At 37.8% G+C, this 25,593-nt stretch overlaps 2 protein-coding genes across 2 annotated transcripts; both read left to right on the top strand.

Annotated features, from left to right (window-relative positions):
- The first annotated feature begins 3,175 nt into the window (after positions 1 to 3,175).
- Positions 3,176 to 3,952, top strand: LOC111792996 (cysteine-rich and transmembrane domain-containing protein WIH2-like). Its single transcript, XM_023674649.1, has 3 exons — positions 3,176 to 3,302; positions 3,404 to 3,584; positions 3,706 to 3,952. The coding sequence occupies exons 1-3, from the start codon at positions 3,272 to 3,274 to the stop codon at positions 3,749 to 3,751; spliced, it is 258 nt and encodes an 85-aa protein (XP_023530417.1). The 5' UTR covers positions 3,176 to 3,271; the 3' UTR covers positions 3,752 to 3,952.
- A 635-nt stretch (positions 3,953 to 4,587) lies between these two features.
- Positions 4,588 to 25,298, top strand: LOC111792995 (callose synthase 7). The gene is made up of 42 exons (XM_023674648.1): positions 4,588 to 5,180; positions 6,041 to 6,141; positions 6,923 to 7,035; positions 7,128 to 7,215; positions 7,302 to 7,412; positions 7,509 to 7,667; positions 8,182 to 8,271; positions 8,385 to 8,476; positions 8,759 to 8,882; positions 10,480 to 10,614; positions 10,700 to 10,776; positions 10,851 to 10,938; positions 11,130 to 11,252; positions 11,335 to 11,452; positions 11,618 to 11,949; positions 12,109 to 12,161; positions 12,424 to 12,484; positions 14,152 to 14,233; positions 14,316 to 14,365; positions 14,493 to 14,579; positions 17,346 to 17,450; positions 17,787 to 17,881; positions 17,969 to 18,050; positions 18,169 to 18,332; positions 18,478 to 18,604; positions 18,794 to 18,891; positions 18,995 to 19,094; positions 19,186 to 19,337; positions 19,875 to 19,984; positions 20,063 to 20,182; positions 20,287 to 20,355; positions 20,473 to 20,653; positions 20,760 to 20,871; positions 21,307 to 21,429; positions 21,571 to 21,689; positions 21,828 to 21,911; positions 22,714 to 22,826; positions 22,900 to 23,129; positions 23,342 to 24,139; positions 24,251 to 24,301; positions 24,457 to 24,642; positions 24,770 to 25,298. Exons 1-42 carry the CDS (start codon positions 4,970 to 4,972, stop codon positions 25,058 to 25,060), a joined length of 5,805 nt encoding a protein of 1,934 aa, XP_023530416.1. The 5' UTR covers positions 4,588 to 4,969; the 3' UTR covers positions 25,061 to 25,298.
- The last annotated feature ends 295 nt before the right edge of the window (positions 25,299 to 25,593 follow it).

Raw genomic sequence — 25,593 nt, 5'->3', positions numbered from 1 at the left:
CATTTGACACGTGGGAAGTGCCAGCGTAGCCGTATAGGAGGGGTCAGAGGTCGTTGAGGGTACGGTGTACCCGGGTGGTGTGTTTGGCAGCATATTAAAAGTTTGGTATGGCGGAGAGTGTGATTCATGGTGCTCCCACATGAGACCTCTCAAATTTTCATTTTCAATTTGTTACCATCTTTGCATATATTGTATATTTAAATATGGTACAAAATTCATAAAATAAAATCAAATTCTAATACTCTACAACGTCCTTTGGACTCTTGTGCCTTACAAAACAATTCCTTTTTTCCTAAGTTGGGTAAACGCCAAAACGCTTGTTTCAGCCACCAAATTGCCTAAATAGTCCCTCCACTTTTAGAGCTATACCACAGCTTTCAAATTTAAAAAACAACTCAACTCTTTATAATTAATTTAAAATAGTGGAGCTATTGTATTTGAGGCTTTGGGCCGATTTCTTCATTCAACCCAGGCCCGTGAGGCCCAGAATTTCTTCATTCAACCCAGGCCCGTGAGGCCCAGAATTTCTTCATTCAACCCAGGCCCGTGAGGCCCAGAATTTCTTCATTCAACCCAGGCCCGTGAGGCCCAGAATTTCTTCATTCAACCCAGGCCCGTGAGGCCCAGAATTTCTTCATTCAACCCAGGCCCGTGAGGCCCAGAATTTCTTCATTCAACCCAGGCCCGTGAGGCCCAGAATTTCTTCATTCAACCCAGGCCCGTGAGGCCCAGAATTTCTTCATTCAACCCAGGCCCGTGAGGCCCAGAATTTCTTCATTCAACCCAGGCCCGTGAGGCCCAGAATTTCTTCATTCAACCCAGGCCCGTGAGGCCCAGAATTTCTTCATTCAACCCAGGCCCGTGAGGCCCAGAATTTCTTCATTCAACCCAGGCCCGTGAGGCCCAGAATTTCTTCATTCAACCCAGGCCCGTGAGGCCCAGAATTTCTTCATTCAACCCAGGCCCGTGAGGCCCAGAATTTCTTCATTCAACCCAGGCCCGTGAGGCCCAGAATTTCTTCATTCAACCCAGGCCCGTGAGGCCCAGAATTTCTTCATTCAACCCAGGCCCGTGAGGCCCAGAATTTCTTCATTCAACCCAGGCCCGTGAGGCCCAGAATTTCTTCATTCAACCCAGGCCCGTGAGGCCCAGAATTTCTTCATTCAACCCAGGCCCGTGAGGCCCAGAATTTCTTCATTCAACCCAGGCCCGTGAGGCCCAGAATTTCTTCATTCAACCCAGGCCCGTGAGGCCCAGAATTTCTTCATTCAACCCAGGCCCGTGAGGCCCAGAATTTCTTCATTCAACCCAGGCCCGTGAGGCCCAGAATTTCTTCATTCAACCCAGGCCCGTGAGGCCCAGAATTTCTTCATTCAACCCAGGCCCGTGAGGCCCAGAATTTCTTCATTCAACCCAGGCCCGTGAGGCCCAGAATTTCTTCATTCAACCCAGGCCCGTGAGGCCCAGAATTTCTTCATTCAACCCAGGCCCGTGAGGCCCAGAATTTCTTCATTCAACCCAGGCCCGTGAGGCCCAGAATTTCTTCATTCAACCCAGGCCCGTGAGGCCCAGAATTTCTTCATTCAACCCAGGCCCGTGAGGCCCAGAATTTCTTCATTCAACCCAGGCCCGTGAGGCCCAGAATTTCTTCATTCAACCCAGGCCCGTGAGGCCCAGAATTTCTTCATTCAACCCAGGCCCGTGAGGCCCAGAATTTCTTCATTCAACCCAGGCCCGTGAGGCCCAGAATTTCTTCATTCAACCCAGGCCCGTGAGGCCCAGAATTTCTTCATTCAACCCAGGCCCGTGAGGCCCAGAATTTCTTCATTCAACCCAGGCCCGTGAGGCCCAGAATTTCTTCATTCAACCCAGGCCCGTGAGGCCCAGAATTTCTTCATTCAACCCAGGCCCGTGAGGCCCAGAATTTCTTCATTCAACCCAGGCCCGTGAGGCCCAGAATTTCTTCATTCAACCCAGGCCCGTGAGGCCCAGAATTTCTTCATTCAACCCAGGCCCGTGAGGCCCAGAATTTCTTCATTCAACCCAGGCCCGTGAGGCCCAGAATTTCTTCATTCAACCCAGGCCCGTGAGGCCCAGAATTTCTTCATTCAACCCAGGCCCGTGAGGCCCAGAATTTCTTCATTCAACCCAGGCCCGTGAGGCCCAGAATTTCTTCATTCAACCCAGGCCCGTGAGGCCCAGAATTTCTTCATTCAACCCAGGCCCGTGAGGCCCAGAATTTCTTCATTCAACCCAGGCCCGTGAGGCCCAGAATTTCTTCATTCAACCCAGGCCCGTGAGGCCCAGAATTTCTTCATTCAACCCAGGCCCGTGAGGCCCAGAATTTCTTCATTCAACCCAGGCCCGTGAGGCCCAGAATTTCTTCATTCAACCCAGGCCCGTGAGGCCCAGAATTTCTTCATTCAACCCAGGCCCGTGAGGCCCAGAATTTCTTCATTCAACCCAGGCCCGTGAGGCCCAGAATTTCTTCATTCAACCCAGGCCCGTGAGGCCCAGAATTTCTTCATTCAACCCAGGCCCGTGAGGCCCAGAATTTCTTCATTCAACCCAGGCCCGTGAGGCCCAGAATTTCTTCATTCAACCCAGGCCCGTGAGGCCCAGAATTTCTTCATTCAACCCAGGCCCGTGAGGCCCAGAATTTCTTCATTCAACCCAGGCCCGTGAGGCCCAGAATTTCTTCATTCAACCCAGGCCCGTGAGGCCCAGAATTTCTTCATTCAACCCAGGCCCGTGAGGCCCAGAATTTCTTCATTCAACCCAGGCCCGTGAGGCCCAGAATTTCTTCATTCAACCCAGGCCCGTGAGGCCCAGAATTTCTTCATTCAACCCAGGCCCGTGAGGCCCAGAATTTCTTCATTCAACCCAGGCCCGTGAGGCCCAGAATTTCTTCATTCAACCCAGGCCCGTGAGGCCCATATCTGAAAACCAAACTCCATTGGACCCAAGATGTTATGCATTATTCTTACATCTGTCACGTCCAACAACATATATAGATATACGGAAACTTCCAGAGTTGAAGTATTTGAATTACAAGTCAAATACGCGGTTGATGATATCAAACTCAAATTCTTCTTGGTGAAGCGAACAAACCGACCTTTCACCTCATTTCAATTTCCATGCACCTTCTCTTTTCCCACCATATTTATTAATATATATAAACCCCATGGATTCTTCATAAACTCGCATTCCAATTAAAATCCCTCCATCATTTCTCTGCAATTCTCTAACTTTTCGTTGTTCATCTGCCATCATGAGCCAGTATCCCCATCAACAAATTCCCAGTAAGTTGAAGCTGCCTCCCACTGATTTCATTTTCAATTACTACTTCTGCAGTTTATGTATATTAAACAGAGTGGTTGTTTCTTTTTTAAATCTGTTGCAGTGGCCTATCCAGCGCCGCCTCCGTCGTATCCGGCGGTGGAGGAAGTGAAAGAGTCGAATTCGGGGCCTTATGTTGCAGCGCCGCCGCCAGTTGGGTATCCGGTGAGAGAGGGTCCACAGTACCCGCACCAAACTTGTACGCCACAAACTCAATCCAAGGGGGATGGGTTTTGGAAAGGATGGTGAGTCTCCTCTCCTTCTAAAATATTTGTAACCTTTGTTTTAAATTCCCTTAAATTATGAGTTTTAGAAGTATATATACAGAAGTGATTATTAATGAAACTTATGGCTGTGTGTTTGTAGCGTTGCTGCGTTGTGTTGCTGCTGGGTGCTGGACTGTGTCTTCTGAGAATGCTGCCTACCTTGGTTACTGCTTTAGATTGGAGCGATTCACATTCATTGTTTTATTATTGTTACTATTACTATTATACCCTTCTTTTTTGTATTTCTGGTATATACTAGGTCTTATTTATCATTATTTGCTTCACATTTGTTTTGTTAATAAATAAATTTTGTTGCGTAATACTATGCTGCCATTCCTTTAACACCATTTCAACATTTGTTCACAACTTTACATTTTGTTTATAAATTGGACGTTCAAACAATACTTTTATAATACAATAATTAATTATCAAAAATAAATAAATTTATATAAGTGGTTGAGAGATCAATCCTTTTCTTAATTGTGATTTTAGTACATTATTTTAACCATAACATTTGTAGCGTTCCATATTTCAAGATAATCCATTTGATCTTTAACTAGTGCACTATTGAACTAACATGNAAAAAAAAAAAAAAAAAAGAAAGAAAAAGAGAAGAGTGTGACTTGAATCTGTTGATAGTTAAGAGTATAAGAATAGTGAGAGGAATATAGGATAGTTAAAAAGTATAAGAGAAGGAGGGATGAAAAATGAACCGTTTTACAATCTCCTTTTTGGTGCAATTGTGAAGGTCATATAAGTTCATCGTCTCCACTGTGGTTGGGTTGGCAGGAAAAAAAAGCAGTGAGAGTGAGAGTGAGGCGGGAAAAGCAAGCCAAAAGCTTCGTCTTGCGTCTTCCCACCTGAAAAAAGCGAGGCTCAGAAGAGTGCTTTATAGAAAATTACTCTCCACAAAGCAGTGTAGCTGTCACCTTTGTTAATGCATAAATTTAATTTATTAGCGCCAAAAAAGAAAAGCAAAAGCAAAAGCCAAAGCACCCATTCCCAGCCCCATTCCACACCCACACTCTACGCCCTCTGCATTCTACCTTTTCCCCTCACCTTCAATTCCTTATCAAACTCCAAAGCAACTCCAACTCAATCATCCCACTCACTATTCCAATTCTTTTCTTTCTCCCCGAGCAATCCAAAAGCTCCTCCTCCCTCCTTCCAACTGCCCCACCTCACACTCAAAGCATCTTCCTTCTTCTCTGCTACTACTACTACCTACATAAACATGCTCCTCCCCACTTTCTTCCCCATTTCCTCTACTTTTCACACACGGACACCAACACCCTGTCTCCTTCGCTCTCCCAATCCCTCACCCCCAACAGTTTCCAGATTGTTGACACTTTCCAACCCAACTCATGGCCAGCTCCAGTGGGAGCAAGAACGAGGTGGGCCCGCCCCGTTCCTTGTCTCGCCGGGTTACCCGAACGCCCACTCGGATGGTTGAGCTGCCCGAGGATAATTCCGGCATTGACAGCGAGCTCGTCCCTTCGTCCCTTGCGTCCATTGCCCCCATTCTCCGTGTAGCCAACGAGATTGAGCCCGAAAATCCCAGAGTCGCCTATCTCTGTAATCACCCCAACTCATATAATTTTAACTATAATACTTTTATTTTTAATCTACGCCATTTCCTTCTGCTCTTTATTACGTACTAGTAACTGCCTGAAATCATCCATCATGATATACTTTTTACTTTTTTGCGTGATTTTTTTTTTTTTTTTTTACCGTACCGAAAGCCCAAATAGGAAGAGGTTACAACGGCAATCATTTTCATGTCTAGAGTGATAGTCAATTGAGAGGCAGGGATGGTTTGTCTTTGCCACCACCATTCCTTACTCTCTCTATCATATAGTAATTGTGGCAAGCCAAGCTTGGAACTGCTCCGTCACTTGAATTGGATGGACTTCAATAATGGTTTATGTAATCTCTAGAACACAATGATGTGGCTTCATTGAATTATATTGGGATACATAACACAAGTTCTTTCTCATGCAACCAACCAAACCATTGAGTTTGCAAGCGACTTCATGTAATGTGAAATTATCTTCATATATGTTTAATTTTCCTCTTTCTCAATTTAGCCCCCCTTTTCTTATTGATATGAGTGGAAGGACCCGCTTCTCACGAACTAGAGAACTTTTTAGGGACTATGCTGAATGGATACTGAAAATTTTCATCTATCAACTTCCTTCTGCCTTTTAACTTTTACCTTTATCCTTCACTGGTAGGTGATATACTTGGAAAAGTTTCCTTTGCGTAACTTGTAGTTCTGTAGGTGCAGTAAAACAAAAATTACAGCTGGATCATGTTATGAGTGTGGCCATGTTACCAACCGGATGTTGCAGAGATTTCTTATTTTCTTTTTGCACTGTTGTTTAGCTCCTAAAACCACAATTGAACTTTGTATTCCTTGTTACTTTAATTTGTAGGCCGCTTCCATGCATTTGAGAAGGCTCATAAAATGGATCCAACATCAAGTGGACGTGGTGTCCGGCAATTCAAGACCTATTTGTTACACAGACTTGAAAGGGTATACCTTTTAATATCATAGTGTTTCTAGATATGGTCACAAACTGAACTTCAATCGGCTCAAGATAATTACTTTCTAGATTTGGTAAAAAAGTTGGCTTTTAATAGGTTCAACTTTATTACTTAAAACATCAAACAGTTTACATTCAGATTATTATTATTATTTAACTTAAAGAATATGAAGAACAGACATTTTAGTTTGGGCAATGTGTTTTGAGGACAAAAATACATAAGCTTGTTAAATTAAAATTTTCTTATGATAGAAAAATAATATATTTAAAAATGATATACTCTAATAAACGTCTCCTTTTCATGTCTATGTTAGATTTAAATAAAATACACGGTGTCATGTTCATATCCATGTGTCATTCAAGTTAATTGCTTAAACCATTAATTTGTCTATTTAGAGTCCTTTTCACTACAAACTTTCATAGCCTCACAAATTTAAATTCTATACAAAATATCACAGTTATATGTTGGTCAAAAGTTTCCTTCATAACTTTTCCTCCTCTTCCCTGCTATTGTTTCATCTTTCAGAACCATGATGTTTGAACATCATCAAGCATCTGTTTAAATTATGCTTAATTTTCTAAGAAGCTTTTAAAGATATACATAATGTATTTTTTTTTTCCTAAGGTGGAATGTGCAATAAGCACCTTAAATTTCTACTTTTTGAATGATAAGATTTTTGCAACATTTAGATATAATGCTTCATCTATATAATATTTTGTTGATTTAAGGCATGGATCAAAGTGCTCAAAGAAAATGTATACTTGTTACAGGAAGAAACTGAAACACACCCAATCCTTGAAAGACATGATGTTCAAGAAATTCAGGCCTTTTACCAGAGATTCTATAAGCACAATATCGAAGGAGGAGAGTATACCAAACGACCGTGAGTTTTGTTTCTCATCTTTCATATGCCACAGTTTTGGTTTGCATGCTGCTTACACCTTTTGTTCTCCTTTGATTCTTGAATTCCTGAAGGGAAGAGATGGCTAAGATGTATCAGATAGCGACTGTACTATATGAAGTGCTACAGACAGTGGTACCTTCTTCAAAAATTGACGTAGAGGTACGAGTCTTCAAACTTTCAATGCAAGAAATAATTTAATTCCTCGAACAAAAACATGAAATAATTTGTCTAATTTGTCATTACAGACAGAGCAATATGCCAAGGAGGTTCAAAGGAAAAAAGAGCAGCATAAACATTATAACATTCTCCCCTTGTTTGCGATGGCGGTTAAACCAGCTATCATGGAACTTCCGGAGGTTAACAGTAGTCTAAATGATACTATATTTGCGTTAGTTCACTACTTAACTTCTTAATTTTAGTGCCCTATACTTACTTTCATCAGTATTGTATAGATTGAAGCAGCAATTGAAGCATTACAGAAGGTGAACAATCTTCCTATGCCCCAAATTCATTCAACTGGCAACCCCGATGAAAATCCGCCAGCACCAACGGAGAGGGTGAAACCTATAAATGATATACTTGATTGGTTATCCTCTATTTTTGGGTTTCAGGTAACTTGTCTTTTGGAGACTCTAGTTACAATGGAATTTGTTTTAGTGTTACTGGTAGTTGCTTCTGGGGGTTAGCTGGCTCTAATCTCAATATCATTGGAGGGTGTTTAGGGTTTCTTTGATATTTGATGGAGTATTCAGACTTGGTTTCTTATAGCTCGTGGAATTGTGAATTTGTGATCCAAATTCCAGTCCCTATACATCCAATCATCTGCTAATTTGATCTAGTGCTGCTCGCTGCTTTTTATCTTGTATTTCGTTCTTTCTGTTATTCATGCCAATAAGGATTAGAAGTTTTCATTGTTGGGATGTGTCCGTGATATTTGAGATTGGTGTTTTTTCTTCTCATAGAAAAGAAAATCGTGCTTTCTATTGGATTAATTTTCTCAAGGGTTAAAATACTTTTAGATTTGTTACATCCAACTTTAGTGAGTCTAGTTGTGATACTGTATGCATATGGTAAAAGGGAAGATAAGATCTGCTAACTGCTAGCATGTCTTCTTTGGATATGAAGAAAGGAAATGTTGCAAACCAGAGGGAACACTTAATTCTGCTCCTTGCAAATATTGATATAAGGAATAAGAACCCACAAGTTCCTAAACAGGTAATTTGTTTTGCAGTTGAGAAATATCTATACTATTCCGATTATAATGTGATCTCAAATTTCTATTAGAATTCATGTGCTGCATCTCATGTTAATATTTTGTGTTTATGCAGCTAAAAAGTGGCACCGTACAGCAACTGAGTGAAAAAATCTTTAAGAACTATATTTCGTGGTGTAACTATCTTCGTTGGAAGCCAAATCTTGGGTATATCTTATTACCATGAATATTGCTACCATTAGTTAATGTCTTGGAATTTTATTAAATTCCATTGATGCTGTCATCTGTGTAATATATTGTTACATTGACATGCACACAACTTATAAATGCCTTTATTTAAGCATATCTTATACATTATTATATATAATCTATGTAGAAATCGTTGTGCTATTTGAACATTTGAGGGCTATTACCAAGGACATGATTTTTAACATTGGTTGTCACCAACACCTTGCGGCTTATGTATACATGGTTTATTTCGTCCTTCAGGTTTCCTCATGAAAGTGACCGACAACAGTTGCAGCTTATTTATATTGGACTCCATCTTCTTATCTGGGGTGAAGCTTCAAATATTCGCTTCATGCCTGAATGTCTATGCTACATTTTCCACAATGTATGTATGTTTTCTTATTACATTGTCATGCCCATATAATGTCTTGAAATTTTTTTATTGTTCTCAAACGCTCAGTGCACTTGATGCCATTAAAATATCATTTAAAATTGTTGTTTCCATTACAATTATTTATTGGCACCATGTTGACCTGATCATGAATACTTTAATGCCATTTTCATGAGCATCATTATCCAGAAATTTGATTATCCTGAAAATAGATAATTGTTCTTACGTTCAAACTTCCTGAAGAGTTATGTTCAATGATTACTTTTCCTGAAATTTAGGTCACAATATATGACTAATATGAAATATTGCACGAAAGACGAGACAAGGTAATTGGACAGGGTGGAGACTGGATTTAATTCATCCAATTGTACTTCTAATTAACAATTATATGCATTGGAGCCAGCAATTGATGAATCCATGAGATCTAGGTAGATGCTAGCAAGTTAAGGGCGTTGGAGTTGAAGGATAATTTTAGAAGCATGCCAAGGAACAGGAGGGGGGCCGTGGGACAGAGGGTGAAACCTTGTTAGTTGTAAAGTGTAACAGATTGATGGGCAAGGGTACAATTACGTGTTGAATTAAGGGAATATATGAAAGTGAGAGATCCACCAAGATTGGGTAGGGGATACAATTTAGATTTGAGTCAGGAAGAGAAGGGAAGATTCAAAGTTCTTACAAAAAGTTAGCTTGCTCTTCATTGTTGGTTTAAGCCAATTAGACTAGGATCAAATTCATATCATACTTCAATGTAAGGGCAGAACTTATTTGAAGGTGGATTTTGCAAGGCTTTTGAACCTCCGCGGGAATAAATTAAATCCTCACAAGACGTACACTTGGTTCTAGTTTACATTATTTCCAAGAATCAACTTACCGATATCAACTATTGTAGGACTATTCATCTGAACTAAATAAGTTTAGTAATTATTCACAAGATGATAGTCTGCAGTTTCGTGGTCAAACCATATAAAGCAATTTTTGGCAGGAATAGCAGAATATTCCCAAAATGTTTACAAGGAACCTTAATTCCTTTGGAATAATATTTCTTCCGTTGCTTATCTTGGAGCTTTTCTTCAAAATGGGAGTTACTTTTTCGTAGGCTTCAAGAATTTCCTGCTTCTTATAAGAAGATATCATGGGAATAATTTCAAATAAAATAAGTTCAGTTGGGTGATGATGTAATGCAGTTCTGATTTATGCAGCATTTTGTTAGGCATATGATTGCTAAATTTTTGTGAGATAATACGAATCATGTAGACAGATTGGACGCTTAGGGTTTTATTTTGTTTTTTTTTTCTGTCTGTGTGGCTTATTATGATCCCATACTACTCAGAGTGTGAGTACATTTCCTTTGTATTTATCACTTTCAATGAGAATCATGAAATTTAATTTGATTTGATCTAATTAATTTACCATTCTTGGAACAGTATTTGATCTTTATTGTGGACAAATTGTTAAGTTACGGCACATTACTTTCAAATGGTTACATTCTAAATTGTGACCTTTTTTAATTTATATCATTTTTTTTTTAAAACTCTGAACATATTGTTGTTTAAGAATGCTCAATCTTACTCTTGTTTCTTCAATATGTAAGATGGCCAACGTTGTCTATGGGATTCTGTATAGCAATGTCCATCCTGTCAGTGGAGAATCGTTTCAGACAGAAATATGTGATGATGAATCATTTTTGAGGGAAGTAATAACTCCAATTTACCAAGTTCTTCTGATGGTAATTACATCTTTTATTTGATCAGTTTACCCGTTCCCTAATTTTCATAAGGATTGATCTAAGAATTGATTGCTTGGTACAACAGGAAGCTAAGAGAAACAAAGGAGGCAAGGCTAGCCATTCTACCTGGCGGAACTATGATGATCTCAATGAGTACTTTTGGTATGCTTCACCAAGAAGTAAATTCATGTTGAACTTTTGATAATATTAATTGATTTTTTTTTTTGTTGATCTAGGTCTGAAAAATGTTTGAACCTTGGATGGCCTATGAACCCTAAATCAGATTTTTTTAGACATTCAGATTCTGTACAACCTGCAAATGCGGTCTCTCTCTCACACATGCTCTTCTTTCTTTGTGCTAGTTGATTTATACATTGTTCTCTTTGTGGCAGATTAATCCAGCTGTAAAGTTTCTTCATAAAAATTGAGCGTTATTGTCTTGCACATGCTTGTCTTATGCTATACATTGGTTTGCATAATTTTTTAACATTTATGAAACTGTATTTGAATTTTAGAATCCTAACCTAGTAGCTGCTGGAAAGAGGAAGCCTAAAACAAATTTTGTTGAAGTCCGTACCTTTTTGCATCTTTATAGAAGCTTTGACAGAATGTGGATATTCCTCATCTTGGCATACCAGGTTTTATCGACCTTTTGGCTTTCTTTTCTTTCATCACCTTTTCTCATGGAACACAATATCATCTATAACTTAATGATTTCAGGCTATGGTAATAATTGCCTGGAGTCCTGGTGGATCTCTTCTAGCAGTTTTTGATGCCGATGTCTTCAAAAGTGTTTTGAGCATTTTCATTACTGCTGCCATTCTTAATTTTGTGAGAGGTATGACATCAATCACAATTAATTCTATTTCATATAGTTTTTCAGAATGTGGTACACAAAGTTGCAGTTCCTGTGAAGCTTTCTGTTGATGACCGTCAAATATTATCTTAGCTAATGATTTTAAGTTTATGGCAATTTTCGTCATGATGTATGCTTTCTCTGCAGCTACTCTGGATATAATTCTAAGTTGGATTGCATGGAGGAGCTTGAAGTTTACCCAAATACTACGTTATCTTCTAAAGTTTATAGTGGCAGCAGCATGGGTCGTGGTTTTGCCTATTGCATATTTTAATACCATGCAAAATCCCACTGGACTCGTGAAATTTTTCAGTAATTGGGCTGCGGACTGGCAGAACCAGTCATTTTATAATTATGCTGTTGCAGTATATATGATACCAAATATATTGTCTTGCTTAGTATTTTTGCTTCCACCTTTGAGGAAAAAGATGGAGCGTTCAAATTGGCGAATTATCACATTTCTAATGTGGTGGGCTCAGGTAAGTACGTTTAACATTCATTACTTTTGACTGAAGTGCATGTTGCTGGTTGTTTAGATGCTTTATATTTTGAGTTTGGCTCTCGTTTCGTTTTTCATCGCATGTTCTAGGTTCAGTTCTCTTTAGTCTCATCAGATGTTTGGTTTGGCCATACTGCAGCCTAAACTTTATGTAGGGAGAGGCATGCATGAAGACATGTTCTCATTGCTGAAGTAAGAATAGCTTTATATTTATTTATTCCTTCTCTCAATTTAATCGTGCTACAGTAGAGGCAAGTACCAACCTAATGCTGCTACAGTTCTAGCATTGCAAACAACTGTGGCTCAGCTACCATTTTAGCTTTTATTTGAAATTTCTTTATTGTCTATATAGGATCTCATGCGACAGAACTTTTTGGTTACGTGGGTGTTCTGCATTGCTGCCTTTTCCTGTTTTCATTATTTCTCACTGTTGATAAAACTTTCTTGGGCTCAGGTATTCACTGTTTTGGATTCTGCTGCTAATCAGTAAGCTAGCATTCAGCTACTATGTGGAGGTGATTGTTCTTATCAACCAATAATTTGACTATAGTACCTTACAGAACTCATAAATGCTATTCATCTAAGTTCATAATAATCATTTTCTTTTGTACTTAAAAGGGAATATTTGTAAAATATCTGCAAGGTGATTCAATTTATGATGTGATCGAACAAGAGGAATGTTTTAGAGAAAATTGTTTTCTAGGAAAATAGAAAATGAAATGAAATAGTTTATACTCGTACTCAACCACCCGGTCATATCTATTGGTTAAAGAAGGGCCAATTTAAATAATAAAGGGCTTAAAGGAAATAGGTTCAAGCTATGGTGACCACCTACTTAAGATTTAATATCCTATGAGTTTCTTTAGGAACCAAATATAGTAGCAGCATTAAATTGAGAGAATTTTTGTCCAGAAATTTTGAGCGTATGTGCATTGCATAAATAAATGGGTTTGTGATTCATTGTTTTTCTTGCCTATTGTGCACCAACTTGGAAATAGAGTATGCAGGGCATTTTATTATTATTATTATTATTATTAGATTTTCACTTTTGCTAATGGATTTATCCACCATTTTCCATAGGAAAACTTCACCTTTTTAGGATGATTTCCTTTCTATATTGTCTTTTCTCCTATGTCCATCATAAAATTTTTTGTAGAGAAGACCACTTCGACTCTAGGAAGCCATTTCAATGAGTTTACTTCTTTAGACAATACAACTGGGGCAAGGTCGATCCTTTAGGTTCCTACCAAGCTTCAAATCCCGTAGTTTGCTGACATCATCCCTATGTGTACTTTCTCCATTACCCACTCTATGGAAAATGCACTTGGTGATGAGATTTTGGTATTTTTTATGTACATCCATGACCCCTTTGCTGAAGATAGAGGGGGTCAATTTGTACATGATGTAGGAGTATATTTAGACTTTATAAGTTTTCTCCACTAGGCGGTGTCTTCATGATAAAATCTCCATATTCATTTGGGGACTCGAAAATAGACCAAGTCCTCACTTGTCTGCTGGGAGGTTTATGATATTCCATCGGACAAGATGTGAGCCATCTTTCCATCGATAGTTTTTTAATAATCTTTTTGTATCCATACCCACTTTTTATGCCATTTCGAACAGAAACATGTAGTTAGGGGGGAGGTTGGACAATGTGACTTGTATTAGGGTGAGTCTTCCGCCTTCAAAAGTATAACATGATGACCATGTTGATAAAATGATCGAGACGTAAAAACCTTCAAAAGTTTCTCAAGATAGAATGACTTGTGAACACGTTTACAATATGGTCTTTTCTATTATTTCAATTTAATTTAATTTTTATTTCGTGGTCAAGGCTGAATGTGATTGATAAATGAACAACCATGAATTTACCTAGTGGTCAATAAAGGATATGTAAATAATAAAGGGCTTGGATGGAATGAGTTTGAGTCATGGTAATCACCTACTTAGTATATAAAATCCTCTGAATTTCTTTGGCAATTAAACGAAGTAGAGTAGTCCTTATCTCTCTCAGTCCTATTGGACTGGATACTGAACCGCTTCTTTGATACAGTAAATGCAGTAACTAAGCATGGCATGACTATATTACCTCATTGTCTATACTGGTGAATTATTTTTATCATGTTTAGTGGAGACATTAATATCTTTGAGACTCTAATGTTTATTATTTGCATTTGAATAGATATATCCGCTCGTTGGTCCTACAAAGTTGATTATGGGAATGCATATTGGTAATTATGAATGGCACGAGTTCTTTCCACATGGTAATATTTTATTATTGGAAGAAATATTAAACTCATTATTAAGATGCTATATCTGGTTCTAACGGTTATTTTGGAATGATAGTGTCATATAATATTGGCGTTATTATAGCAATATGGGCTCCAATTGTCCTGGTAAGTGAAGTAGAACTTCAGGAATGTATGATGACTACATTTAAGATAATTGTTCCCATTGCTACACATCATGACTTGTTGTAGTAATGTTTTGTTTTGTTTTATTTATTTATTTATTGTTATGTAGGTTTATTTTATGGATGCACAAATTTGGTATGCAATATTTTCAACGATTTTTGGTGGCATTCATGGAGCCTTCAGCCATTTGGGTGAGGTTAGTGTTTAGTCTCTTTCTATCGAGTGAAAAGTTGTAATGACATGCTTTTCGAGGTTTTGAATCACAGATCGCCACGTGGATTGAAGGTAAAAAAAAAGGCAGTAAAATTTGTCAATCTTGTAAGACAGGAAACACGAGGAAAATAAAGTCAAACTTAAACAGTAAATTGATATGAAAAGTGTTAAACGTACAAAGTGTGTCCGCAGTGTCAGAGAAAACAATTTACAAAATAACACAAGTTTCAAGAAGATGACATTAAAATAATATAAAAAACTAAGGTTCCTTGCAGCCGCATGCTCCCATCATCGAACAACGGTCTACGATCCATCTATAAACAAAGAATAGCAGGAATGAATATAAAAATACTTACTAAGCACCTACTTGTAGGCTCTCATCGAAACTTCTTCTATTCAATGTTTCTTAAGCTATGTGCTTATTTAGGGTCCTAGAGTTGGCCAATTCCATGGCTTGGATTTATTTCTAGCTCTCTCAGGCTCTTAAGGTTCATTTCTAGCCCTCTCATGCTCTTAAAGTTCATATCTAGCCATCTCAAGCTCATATCTAGCCCTCTCATGCTCTTAAAGTTCATATCTAGCCCTCTCAGGCTTATAAGTTTCATATACCCTACTTCTATTTCAAGGGTGTAAGTTACCCATCACGGTGTATTAAGGTTTCAGGGTGCATTTAGCCTCTTGTTTCCTAATTTCTAGGGTCCAACACGTCAACACGCTTCCTGTGCATAAGTCTGGGTGCCCTCATATGTCTTGAGTTTTAGGGAAGTCTAACAGGTATGGAGGATTCATCGCTCATGATAGGTGACTTTTAATCTACCTATAACTCCATACATGCCTACTACTAAGCGATAGCTGAAAGCTCCCCTAATGTCACCTGACAATGCTCCCTATTCCTCTCTGTTCCAAGCTAGAATGATGCAAGGCCAACTCCAGGCACAACTGAAGCTCCCTCAGTAATACCCTCTAGTGTGTCATCGACCCTAAGTGGGTGACGTCGCATTCCTATATGCTAAGTGAACCTTCACCAGTTGATGTGAGTTCATGATCAAGGGTTGCACCCGAACTGTCCCTACATAGACCTAGTCGACCCATGTCGTCATAATACCCTAAATGTGGCTCAAGGACTCGGGGAAAGTTAGCATAGACTAAGACTCACTAACAGATCATACATATCCTCTAGGGCACATAACATTCGGTCCATATGTCAATTAGGGGATATGTAGGTATTCCAACCTTCTAGCATGCTTCTAGGGCATAAATGACATTAAATCATAAAATATACATATCCGCACAACATACATGCGTATCAAGCAAGGTACGATAAAACATAACGTGACAAAGTCCTAAAACATTTAAATAAAGCAGGTTACATGGTGGAAGTCCTAAACATGCATATCGAGCGAAACTGGCATAAATCCATAATTCAGGGTTTAACTAATCCATTTTCATGCTCAAATCATCCTGAAAACGTTCAAATTATTCATATGGCCAAGTCCTATCCATCCCTACAAGTATTTCTTGCTTAAAAATTCAAAGGGCAACTTACTTGGTTGTCGACTTCATGGGCTTGGTTCAAGTCTTTAGAAAATTTAAAATTTCCTATAGTTCCTCAAATATGTCCAAATTAAATCAAAAGAATAAAACTGGTGAAAACAACTTGGGAGACTTAAAAACCATAAAACAAGGGATGAGGTCAAAGAAATTGACCGTTGACCATATGGTCACGTGTTGAGGATTGTTGGGAGGGAGTCCCACATTGGCTAATTTAGGGAATGATCATGGGTTTATAAGTAAGGAATATGTCTCCATTGGTACGAGGCCTTTTGGGGAAACCCAAAGCAAAGCCATGAAAGCTTATGCTTAAAGTGAACAACATCATACCATTATGGAGAGTCGTGGTTCCTAACATGGTATCAGAGCTATGCCCTTAACTTAGCCATGTCAATAGAATCTTCAAATGTTGAACAAAGAAGTTGTGAGCCTTGAAGGTGTAGTCAAAAGTGACTCAAGTGCCGAGCAAAGGGAATGGTGTATTGGAGTCGAGCCTCGATTAAGGGGAGGCTGTTAGAGGGCTCCATAGGCCTCAGGGGAGGTTCTATGTTGTACTTTGTTCGAGGGGAGGATTGTTGAGGATTGTTGGGAGGGAGTCCCACATTGGCTAATTTAGGGAACGATCATGTGTTTATAAATAAGGAATACATCTCCATTGGTATGAGGACTTTTGGGGAAGCCTAAAGCAAAGCCATGAGAGCTTATGCTCAAAGAAGACAATATCATACCATTGTGGAGAGTCGTGGTTCCTAACATCACGCTGACGTGATGCTGGTCCTCTGCTGATGTCACTGATCCCTCTTTTCTTTCTTTTTTTCTTCATACAAATCCAGATATTATGAAAGTATATTATTGCCCATGGTTAAGAACTAGTAAAACTATTTTGGGGGCAATATAATATAACTATGGTTAAATTATAAGTTCAAAACTTGAAATTTTAGGGCTGTGTCAAATAAATCTTTGAACTTTAAAACGTATCTATTAGAAACAACTTTCATGTGTCTAATAAGTCTTGAAATTTTTAATTTTATGTCTAATAAGTCTATGCTTTCAATTTTGTGTCTAATTGGTTATTGACCTATTCAGCCTTTATACAAAACTCAACTTTCTTTTTACTCAAATGTTACAATATTTTACTATTTTACTGGGTGAATGATTTTTTTCCCTGCTTTCATTTTCTAACCTCAGTATTTTTTAGATAAGGACACTTGGCATGTTGCGGTCCAGGTTTGAGGCCATTCCTTCAGCCTTCAGTGAACGACTGGTTCCATCATCAGATATGGATTCCAAGGGAAAGGACCTGGTAATGTTAGTTTTGAAGTTATTGATGTATTCTTTTGATTATGAAATTCTAATAGTATCACATATTTTTCCCTTCAACTAAATATGCAAGTCCATGCCTTATTACAAAAATGAATGGTTCATTTTGTTTTAACTAATGGAGATAACATGATTTGGAGGTTGGATAATCGATCAAATAATACGAAATTTCAATATTTCTTATTTTATAATCATTTCACTTGTTTATTGTTTATAAATTCTATCTAAGAAGGCAATACTTTCAACTTTTAATTAACAACTTCCAGCCATTACTTAAATTATTCCTTTTGTTTATAAAATGTATACTTTTTCATCACAGGTTGAATCACGGGTAAGGAAGAATATTACCAACTTTTCTCATGTCTGGAATAAATTCATACTATCTATGCGACAAGAGGACCTGATCAGTGATAGGTCATCACCGCAATCTTACTATGAAGTTCAATTCACATAAAATTTGGAAGTTCCCAACATTTTCCTCTGACTGATACTTTCATGCAGGGATAGAGATTTACTACTGGTTCCATATTCTTCAAATGAAGTCTCTGTAGTACAATGGCCTCCTTTCTTGCTTGCTAGTAAGGTATATAGGATCCTTGTAGACTTATGAGACAGTTGAAAGGCATGCGGTGCACATTTGTTGTTTTTGAATTGAAACTAGTTATGTGACTAACTAAACTTTTTTTCTCCAATGATGCTAGATTCCAATAGCATTGGATATGGCAAAAGACTTCAAGGGAAAGGAGGATGTTGACTTATTCAGGAAGATTAAAAGTGATGATTATATGTATTCTGCTGTAATAGAATGCTATGAGACACTCAGAGATATAGTCACTGAACTGTTGGAGGATGAAGGCGATAAGATGTAAGGAGATCATAATATTAGAGCTTTATTTTAGATAGTCTTGATACCACCTTTTCTGCTAACAACTTTATTTGATGAAAAACACTTCCTCTTCCTATCCATTCTCATGATAAATTCTCATGATATTTGTGCTCTTATAAAACAGAATTGTGCGGCAGATTTGCTATGAAGTAGAAATTAGCATTCAGCAGCAAAAATTCCTAAGCAATTTCAAGATGAGTGGTCTTCCTTCGCTCAGTGAGAAGCTGGAGAAATTTTTAAAGCTTCTTGTGGTATGTCTTTTGCATTCAATAAATGTTTGCAATGATGATGGTGTCTTTGATAGAACAAAAACTGTATATTAGTTTTGGGATCCCTTTTATTGTGGGCTTGTTTTTTGTATGCTCTTGTATTCTTTCATTTGAAGTTCGGTTTCTTATAACAAACTGTACATACATTTAAGCATCTGCGTGTTTTGACAGCGTGGTGATGACAATGAAGTTGGTGGGTCACAGATAATCAATGTTCTCCAGGACATATTTGAGATTATCACGCAGGATGTCATGGTTAATGGCTCTGAGTAAGTCTTTTGAAGTATAAGTATGTGTACACATTAAAACATTGTATTAGGATGAACCTCGTTTGATATTCTTGTATGTGCAACCGTTTATTTCCTATGTTAGAATTCTTGGAGCAGAAGATGGAAACTCTGATGGGAAGAAAGGGCAGAGGTTTGAGAATATTAACATACAACTTACACAAAACAAATCGTGGATAGAAAAGGTTTTCTTTGCTACCATTGAGCTTTTTTATCTTATTTTCTTTATATGTCATTTAAAAATTAGGGCTAATTTTCTATTGCATTTGTTAACAGGTTGTCAGGCTTTCTTTGCTTTTGACTGTCAAGGAATCTGCAATTAATGTACCTCAAAACTTGGAGGCCCGTCGGCGTATCACATTCTTTGCGAATTCCTTATTTATGACTATGCCTAGAGCTCCTAAAGTCCGTGACATGCTATCGTTTAGGTCCGTCATTTTAGATTTGGCTTTCATGCATTTCAATCTCCAATTTGATGACTAGTTGTTGCCTGAGACTTACGAGAAAAAACATGATATTTTATAGTATTTATATAATGTGCTACAACAAATAGGTACGTTCTGTTGGAAGTTGACGGTATTCATATCATTTGGATGGTTTATTTATATTTTTCTAAATCTTTTTATGGTTAGGTAGGAGGAATTCTAGTTTTTCTGTTTCCTGTTGTTTTTAGTACATACTGTCACCCACAAAAGAAAAAAAAAAAAAATTTCCATTGCTATTAAGGAAAAGTTACGTTGAGGCTTTAAAAGTTGGAGTAGGTCTTGGCGGAAAAATGGTGGTTTAAGCCTTCATAAAAGAGATTCTTTAATGAGCGCTTTCTCTTTTTCTCTCTTGATCACTATCTCAAGTATTTCATTTTAGCATTTTACTTGATGTTGTCTATTGAATTGCAGTTTATATTATTGTTTTTCTATATCACCTTCTGCTTTGATAACTCATTTTCTTTGCTGATTTATGATTAGTGTTTTAACTCCTTATTACAAAGAAGACGTCCTTTATTCTGATGAGGAACTTAACAAAGAAAATGAGGATGGAATATCAATTTTGTTCTATCTCCAAAAAATATATCCTGGTGAGCTTCATCCTCCTGCTTTTTCTTTTATATTTAATGCCATGGACAAAAACTTACACTTGCTTGATTACATACTAGATGAATGGACCAACTTTCTGGAGCGAATTAGAGATCCAAAACTTGGATATACTGAAAAGGAGAGGATGGAGTCAATACGCCATTGGGTATCCTACAGAGGGCAGACATTATCAAGAACAGGTTGAAAGAAATCCCCCATCTCTTCTCCTCTCGTTTCCTGTGTTAAAATTTATGGATCCTAACCTTAATTCTTACTACATCTATAAATCTTGATGGTTTATCAGTTCGTGGTATGATGTACTACCGTGATGCGCTTCAACTTCAATTCTTTCTGGAATTTGCTGGGGAGAATAGTACGTTTTTTATTCTATATTTTCTGTTAGCATGAGATCCAGATTCTAAGCCTGATTCATTCCCAAACTGAGTAATTGATGTACTTAACTTCGAGATTTGTCTTATTTACTTGGCAGCTGGTGGTTATCGGAACAACTTAAATGAGAAGGAGAGGAAAGCATTCCTTGACCGTGCACAAGCTCTGGTTGATCTAAAATTCACTTATGTTGTCTCATGCCAAATCTATGGTGCCCAGAAGAAGTCTGACGATGCTCGTGATCGGAGTTGCTATAATAATATTCTCAATCTGATGTTAACGTGAGTCAGATGTTAATATGCAGTTGCTAGCCTTTACAATTTACAGCGGTCACCTAAAAGTTCAGCCTGTTTATTATTTGATATAAATAAAATAAAAACTGTGCAGGTATCCATCTCTACGTGTTGCTTACATAGATGAAAGAGATGAGACAGTGAATGGAAAGCCCCAGAAAGTTTATTTCTCAGTTCTTGTGAAGGGAGGTGATAAATTAGATGAGGTATAGGAGAGTGGCTTCTAAATTTTACTCACCCGCTGTTATATTACGATGCAACCTCTTACTGGTTACTTCCAATTATGTATGCAGTGTGCCACATTTATTTTACAATTTTGTTTTCTACCTAGGATTCTGAGATAGTTCTTATAAAGAAGTTATTCCTGTTCAAGGTTAGAATTAAAAAACAAATACTTAGAGCTTTGGGCTTGATTTGACAAAGTAATTTTTTTATTATAAAATTTGAGTTATGGTATTCTTCTATTTTACTTCTTTGAACAATTCATAATGAGAATCATGTTCATCCTTCAGCCTTTATCTGTAGCCAAGTGGAAATATAGGTGTCTTGGTTATGTTTCTCATTGAAGTGTAGGAGCAGGGAGTTAATTTTTTAGAACTTTCCCTAGATGTTGCAGTTCTAATTCCTTGCCATGCATTTAGGAAATCTATAGAATCAAGCTTCCAGGTCCTCCAACGGCAATCGGTGAAGGAAAACCTGAGAATCAAAATCATGCCATTATCTTCACTCGTGGACAAGCTCTGCAGACCATAGACATGAACCAGGTGATTTACCTTTCCATCTTCAGTTGAAGATAGTGTAGCATGACGCTGTTTTATTGTTTCATTGTTCAGTTCATTTGTAAAATTATTATTGTTGAAAGTTGACAGTTTGAAACTTCACAAATCTTTAAAAAAAAATCACAGGATAACTATTTTGAAGAAGCTTTCAAAATGAGAAATGTTTTGGAAGAGCTCCAAAAGAACCGTCATGCAGATCGAAAACCCACAATCTTGGGTTTGAGGGAGCATATATTTACTGGAAGGTCAGTCCCTTGATGCTTAAGTTTGAGTCTAGTAATTGCTATACGGGAACCTAACATGTCAGTTTTCAACAAAAATATTTTGTTTGACATCTGATGGTTGACAATGATTTATACTTGTTTCCCACTCATCTTTTACAGTGTTTCGTCTCTCGCTTGGTTCATGTCCAATCAGGAGACTAGTTTTGTAACTATTGGCCAACGAATCTTGGCAAATCCTTTGAGGCAAGTCATTGATTTATCAGTATATAATTATCAATAGACGTTCGGTACTTACAGTTATATATGATATTGACTTGCTGCATGTAGTTAACTTTTAGATTTTAAAACTGTAGGCCTCTCTGTTGATATTTTAACTTGTTTTTTTGGACATTCTGTGGGTCTTTGTGTGCCTTGGTGCTTTCCCATTTTCTATTTCCTTTCAACAATCCTTGTTATCTTGAAAATGGTTGCAAAATGGATACTTTTGATGCTACTGAGAATAGGGAAGGTGTAAGCCATTTTTGGTGTCAGAGATACCTGCATGAGATCATGGAAAGATTGAATGCAGATTGGTATTGGATAATAAGCAAATTCTAAGGACTATTTCCAGGGATTTAATCCANCTTAAGTCACTAGATTAGCATCCTTTTTAATTTCCACTGATGATTTTAGTTCACATCATCACATGTATGTTTTTTTAGTTTTTAAAGTACTTGCCAGCAAGGTCTAAGAGTGTCTTGCACAAAATTATACCTTATAGTTATATTGTTGTTAATAGAAATACCTTCCTTTCATTTTTTCTTTTTTGTAATATCTCCTGGGCATTTGCTACCTGTGTTTTCTGATACTGTGCAATAGTAGAACTTTTCGCATTTCTCCAGAAGTTACAAATCTGGGTTTTTTATGCTATTGTTTACAGTATGTATTTTTGAATGAAAAAACATATTCTTATTTTATTTTATTTTATTTTTTAAAAAAATAGTCTGATTTGTTGAAACATTGATATCATCGATGGTATCCATAAGCTCACATGGCACTTTCACAGGGTACGTTTCCATTATGGTCATCCTGACATATTTGACAGAATCTTCCACATAACAAGGGGTGGAATCAGTAAAGCTTCTAGAGTCGTTAACTTAAGCGAGGATATCTTTGCTGGTATTTCTTATTTCAATTGAAGGAGACATGCAGATAGATTCCACATGTCAATTAATTGTGCCAATCTTTACAGGATATAATTCAACTCTTCGTGGGGGGTTTGTCACGCATCATGAGTACATCCAAGTAGGCAAGGGGCGAGATGTGGGCATGAATCAAATATCACTTTTTGAGGCCAAGGTTGCAAATGGGAATGGAGAGCAGACACTTAGTCGTGATGTTTATAGGCTTGGACGCCGATTTGACTTCTTTAGAATGTTGTCGTTCTACTTCACAACTGTTGGATTCTACTTCAGTAGTATGGTATTATTTCCACAACCAAGATCTTCTCATGCTATTAAGATATAGTTTATATATGGTTTGCACTTTCCTTGAATAACTACTTCCAAATTCGAGAAGGTCTACAGTAAATGATTATTCTTTTGATTTTCAATTCGTAAATGGCGCCTTTTATTACCTGTGCATGTTCGCCATAATAACAAAGGTCATTCTTAGCTTTTGTATACATCTCGCAGGTAACTGTGCTGACGGTGTATGTATTTTTATATGGACGTTTGTACATGGTTATGAGTGGTGTTGAAAGGGAGATTCTTGGAAACCCTTCCATACGTCAGACTAAGGCTCTGGAAGAGGCTTTGGCTACCCAGTCTGTCTTTCAACTAGGCTTGTTGCTGGTACTACCAATGGTTATGGAAATTGGCCTTGAAAAAGGCTTTCGTACTGCTCTTGGTGATTTTATTATCATGCAGCTGCAACTAGCTTCTGTTTTTTTCACATTCCAGCTTGGAACTAAAGCACACTTTTACGGTCGAACAATCTTGCATGGAGGTTCTAAATATCGTGCTACTGGTCGTGGCTTTGTCGTTTTTCATGCAAAATTTGCTGATAATTACAGGCAGTACTCACGAAGTCACTTTGTCAAAGGCTTGGAACTGTTGATTCTGCTGCTTGTTTATCAAATCTATGGACAGTCGTATCGCAGTTCAAAACTTTATCTGTTCATCACTTTCTCGATGTGGTTTCTGGTTGCCTCCTGGCTGTTTGCTCCCTTTGTGTTCAATCCATCTGGATTTGATTGGCAAAAGACGGTTGATGACTGGACAGATTGGAAAAGGTGGATGGGAAATCGTGGTGGAATAGGAATCTCTCATGACAAAAGTTGGGAATCTTGGTGGGATGGAGAACAGGAACACCTGAAAAGTACAACTATAAGGGGAAGAGTGCTGGAGATAATTCTTGCTCTACGATTCCTCATTTTCCAATATGGAATTGTTTACCACCTTGATATATCCCATCGCATTAAGAGCTTATTGGTAGGGATTTTTTCTATTACCACAAGATATTTTCTCTCACTGTCCTGTTGCTATTACTTTGGATATGCTGCCAATATCTCACTGCTGCTTTTTGCTTTGATATCTTTCCAGGTTTATGGACTTTCTTGGGTAGTCATGGTAATTGCTCTTGTTGTCTTAAAGGTACACCCCTACATAAGGTTCTCATACTATTTTCTTACTTTGAAGACTGATTTTCTATTTTGACATTTCTACTATTTTAGACGGCTTAATTTTCCCGTATTCTTGGAAGATTTCTATTCTTGTTTTCTGACATTTATGTCACATGTGGCTGCCAGTTAGTTTCGATGGGCAGGCGAAAATTCGGTACCGACTTCCAGCTCATGTTCAGAATACTGAAAGCTCTGCTCTTCCTTGGTTTCATGTCAGTCATGACTGTCTTGTTTGTAGTCTGTGGCCTCACAGTGTCGGATCTGTTTGCAGCAATTATTGCGTTCTTGCCTACTGGATGGGCCATCGTCCTAGTAAGTTTTGCAATTATGTCCTCATATGATATCCGTTTGATTTGAAACAGAATTAGTGTATTGTTTTTTGTAATGAAAATTTAGTTCAAGATCCAGTATTGATTCACGTTTGCCCCTCTTTCCAAAGATTGGGCAGGCTTGCAGACCGATGATGAAGGGCATAGGGTTCTGGGAATCAATAAAAGAGCTTGCAAGAGCATATGAATACATCATGGGACTCATTATTTTCATGCCCACGGCCATTCTGTCATGGTTCCCTTTTGTGTCAGAGTTCCAAACACGTCTGCTCTTCAACCAGGCATTCAGTAGAGGTCTGCAGATATCAATGATTCTTGCTGGAAAAAAAGAAACGCCATCAATGATCATTACTGGAAAGAAAGAAACGCCATCCACTTCAACTGTATCTCTCCCATCATAGAATTCTTCTTCTACACCTTATTCCTTTTTCATATCTCTCCAATACAGAGTTACAGTTATGACAACTAGAATTCTGGGAGATGGGAAAATGATCATTTCCGTAGGTACTGAAAATGAATCCAGTAGTTTGAGATTGCCACAGTTTTGGGATTTGGTGTTGTTTCTGCTAAAGATAGCAAATTCTTTGTGTACTCTAATTCTTTGGAACCAGAAAGAAATGAAGCCCCATGATTCTGATACAGCTGTTTTTATTTTGATCTGTTTACAATAATAGCTCTTTACGATGAAACTGGAATTGCGCTATCTTTTCCAGGATCTGCACCCAAAATCTGCTTCCAAGTTGAAGTATGCGAATAAACAACATTCCTTCGATTAATATAAAATGTGTATATCTTCCATTTTAATTCTCCAATGGGTTAGAATTAGATGTCTTTAATTTCAGATATTAATGATTCTTTTTTTATATTAAAAAGGTTAGAGAATTCAATTTAATTCTTCCTCCCACATATATTGCATTAAAAATGAGTAAATAAC

Source organism: Cucurbita pepo, chromosome LG04 (assembly GCF_002806865.2).
Source record: "Cucurbita pepo subsp. pepo cultivar mu-cu-16 chromosome LG04, ASM280686v2, whole genome shotgun sequence".
In the NCBI taxonomy this organism is placed as follows: Eukaryota; Viridiplantae; Streptophyta; class Magnoliopsida; order Cucurbitales; family Cucurbitaceae; genus Cucurbita; species Cucurbita pepo.
Note: the sequence above shows the minus strand (reverse complement) of the source record. Positions and strands in the feature narration are given on the sequence as shown.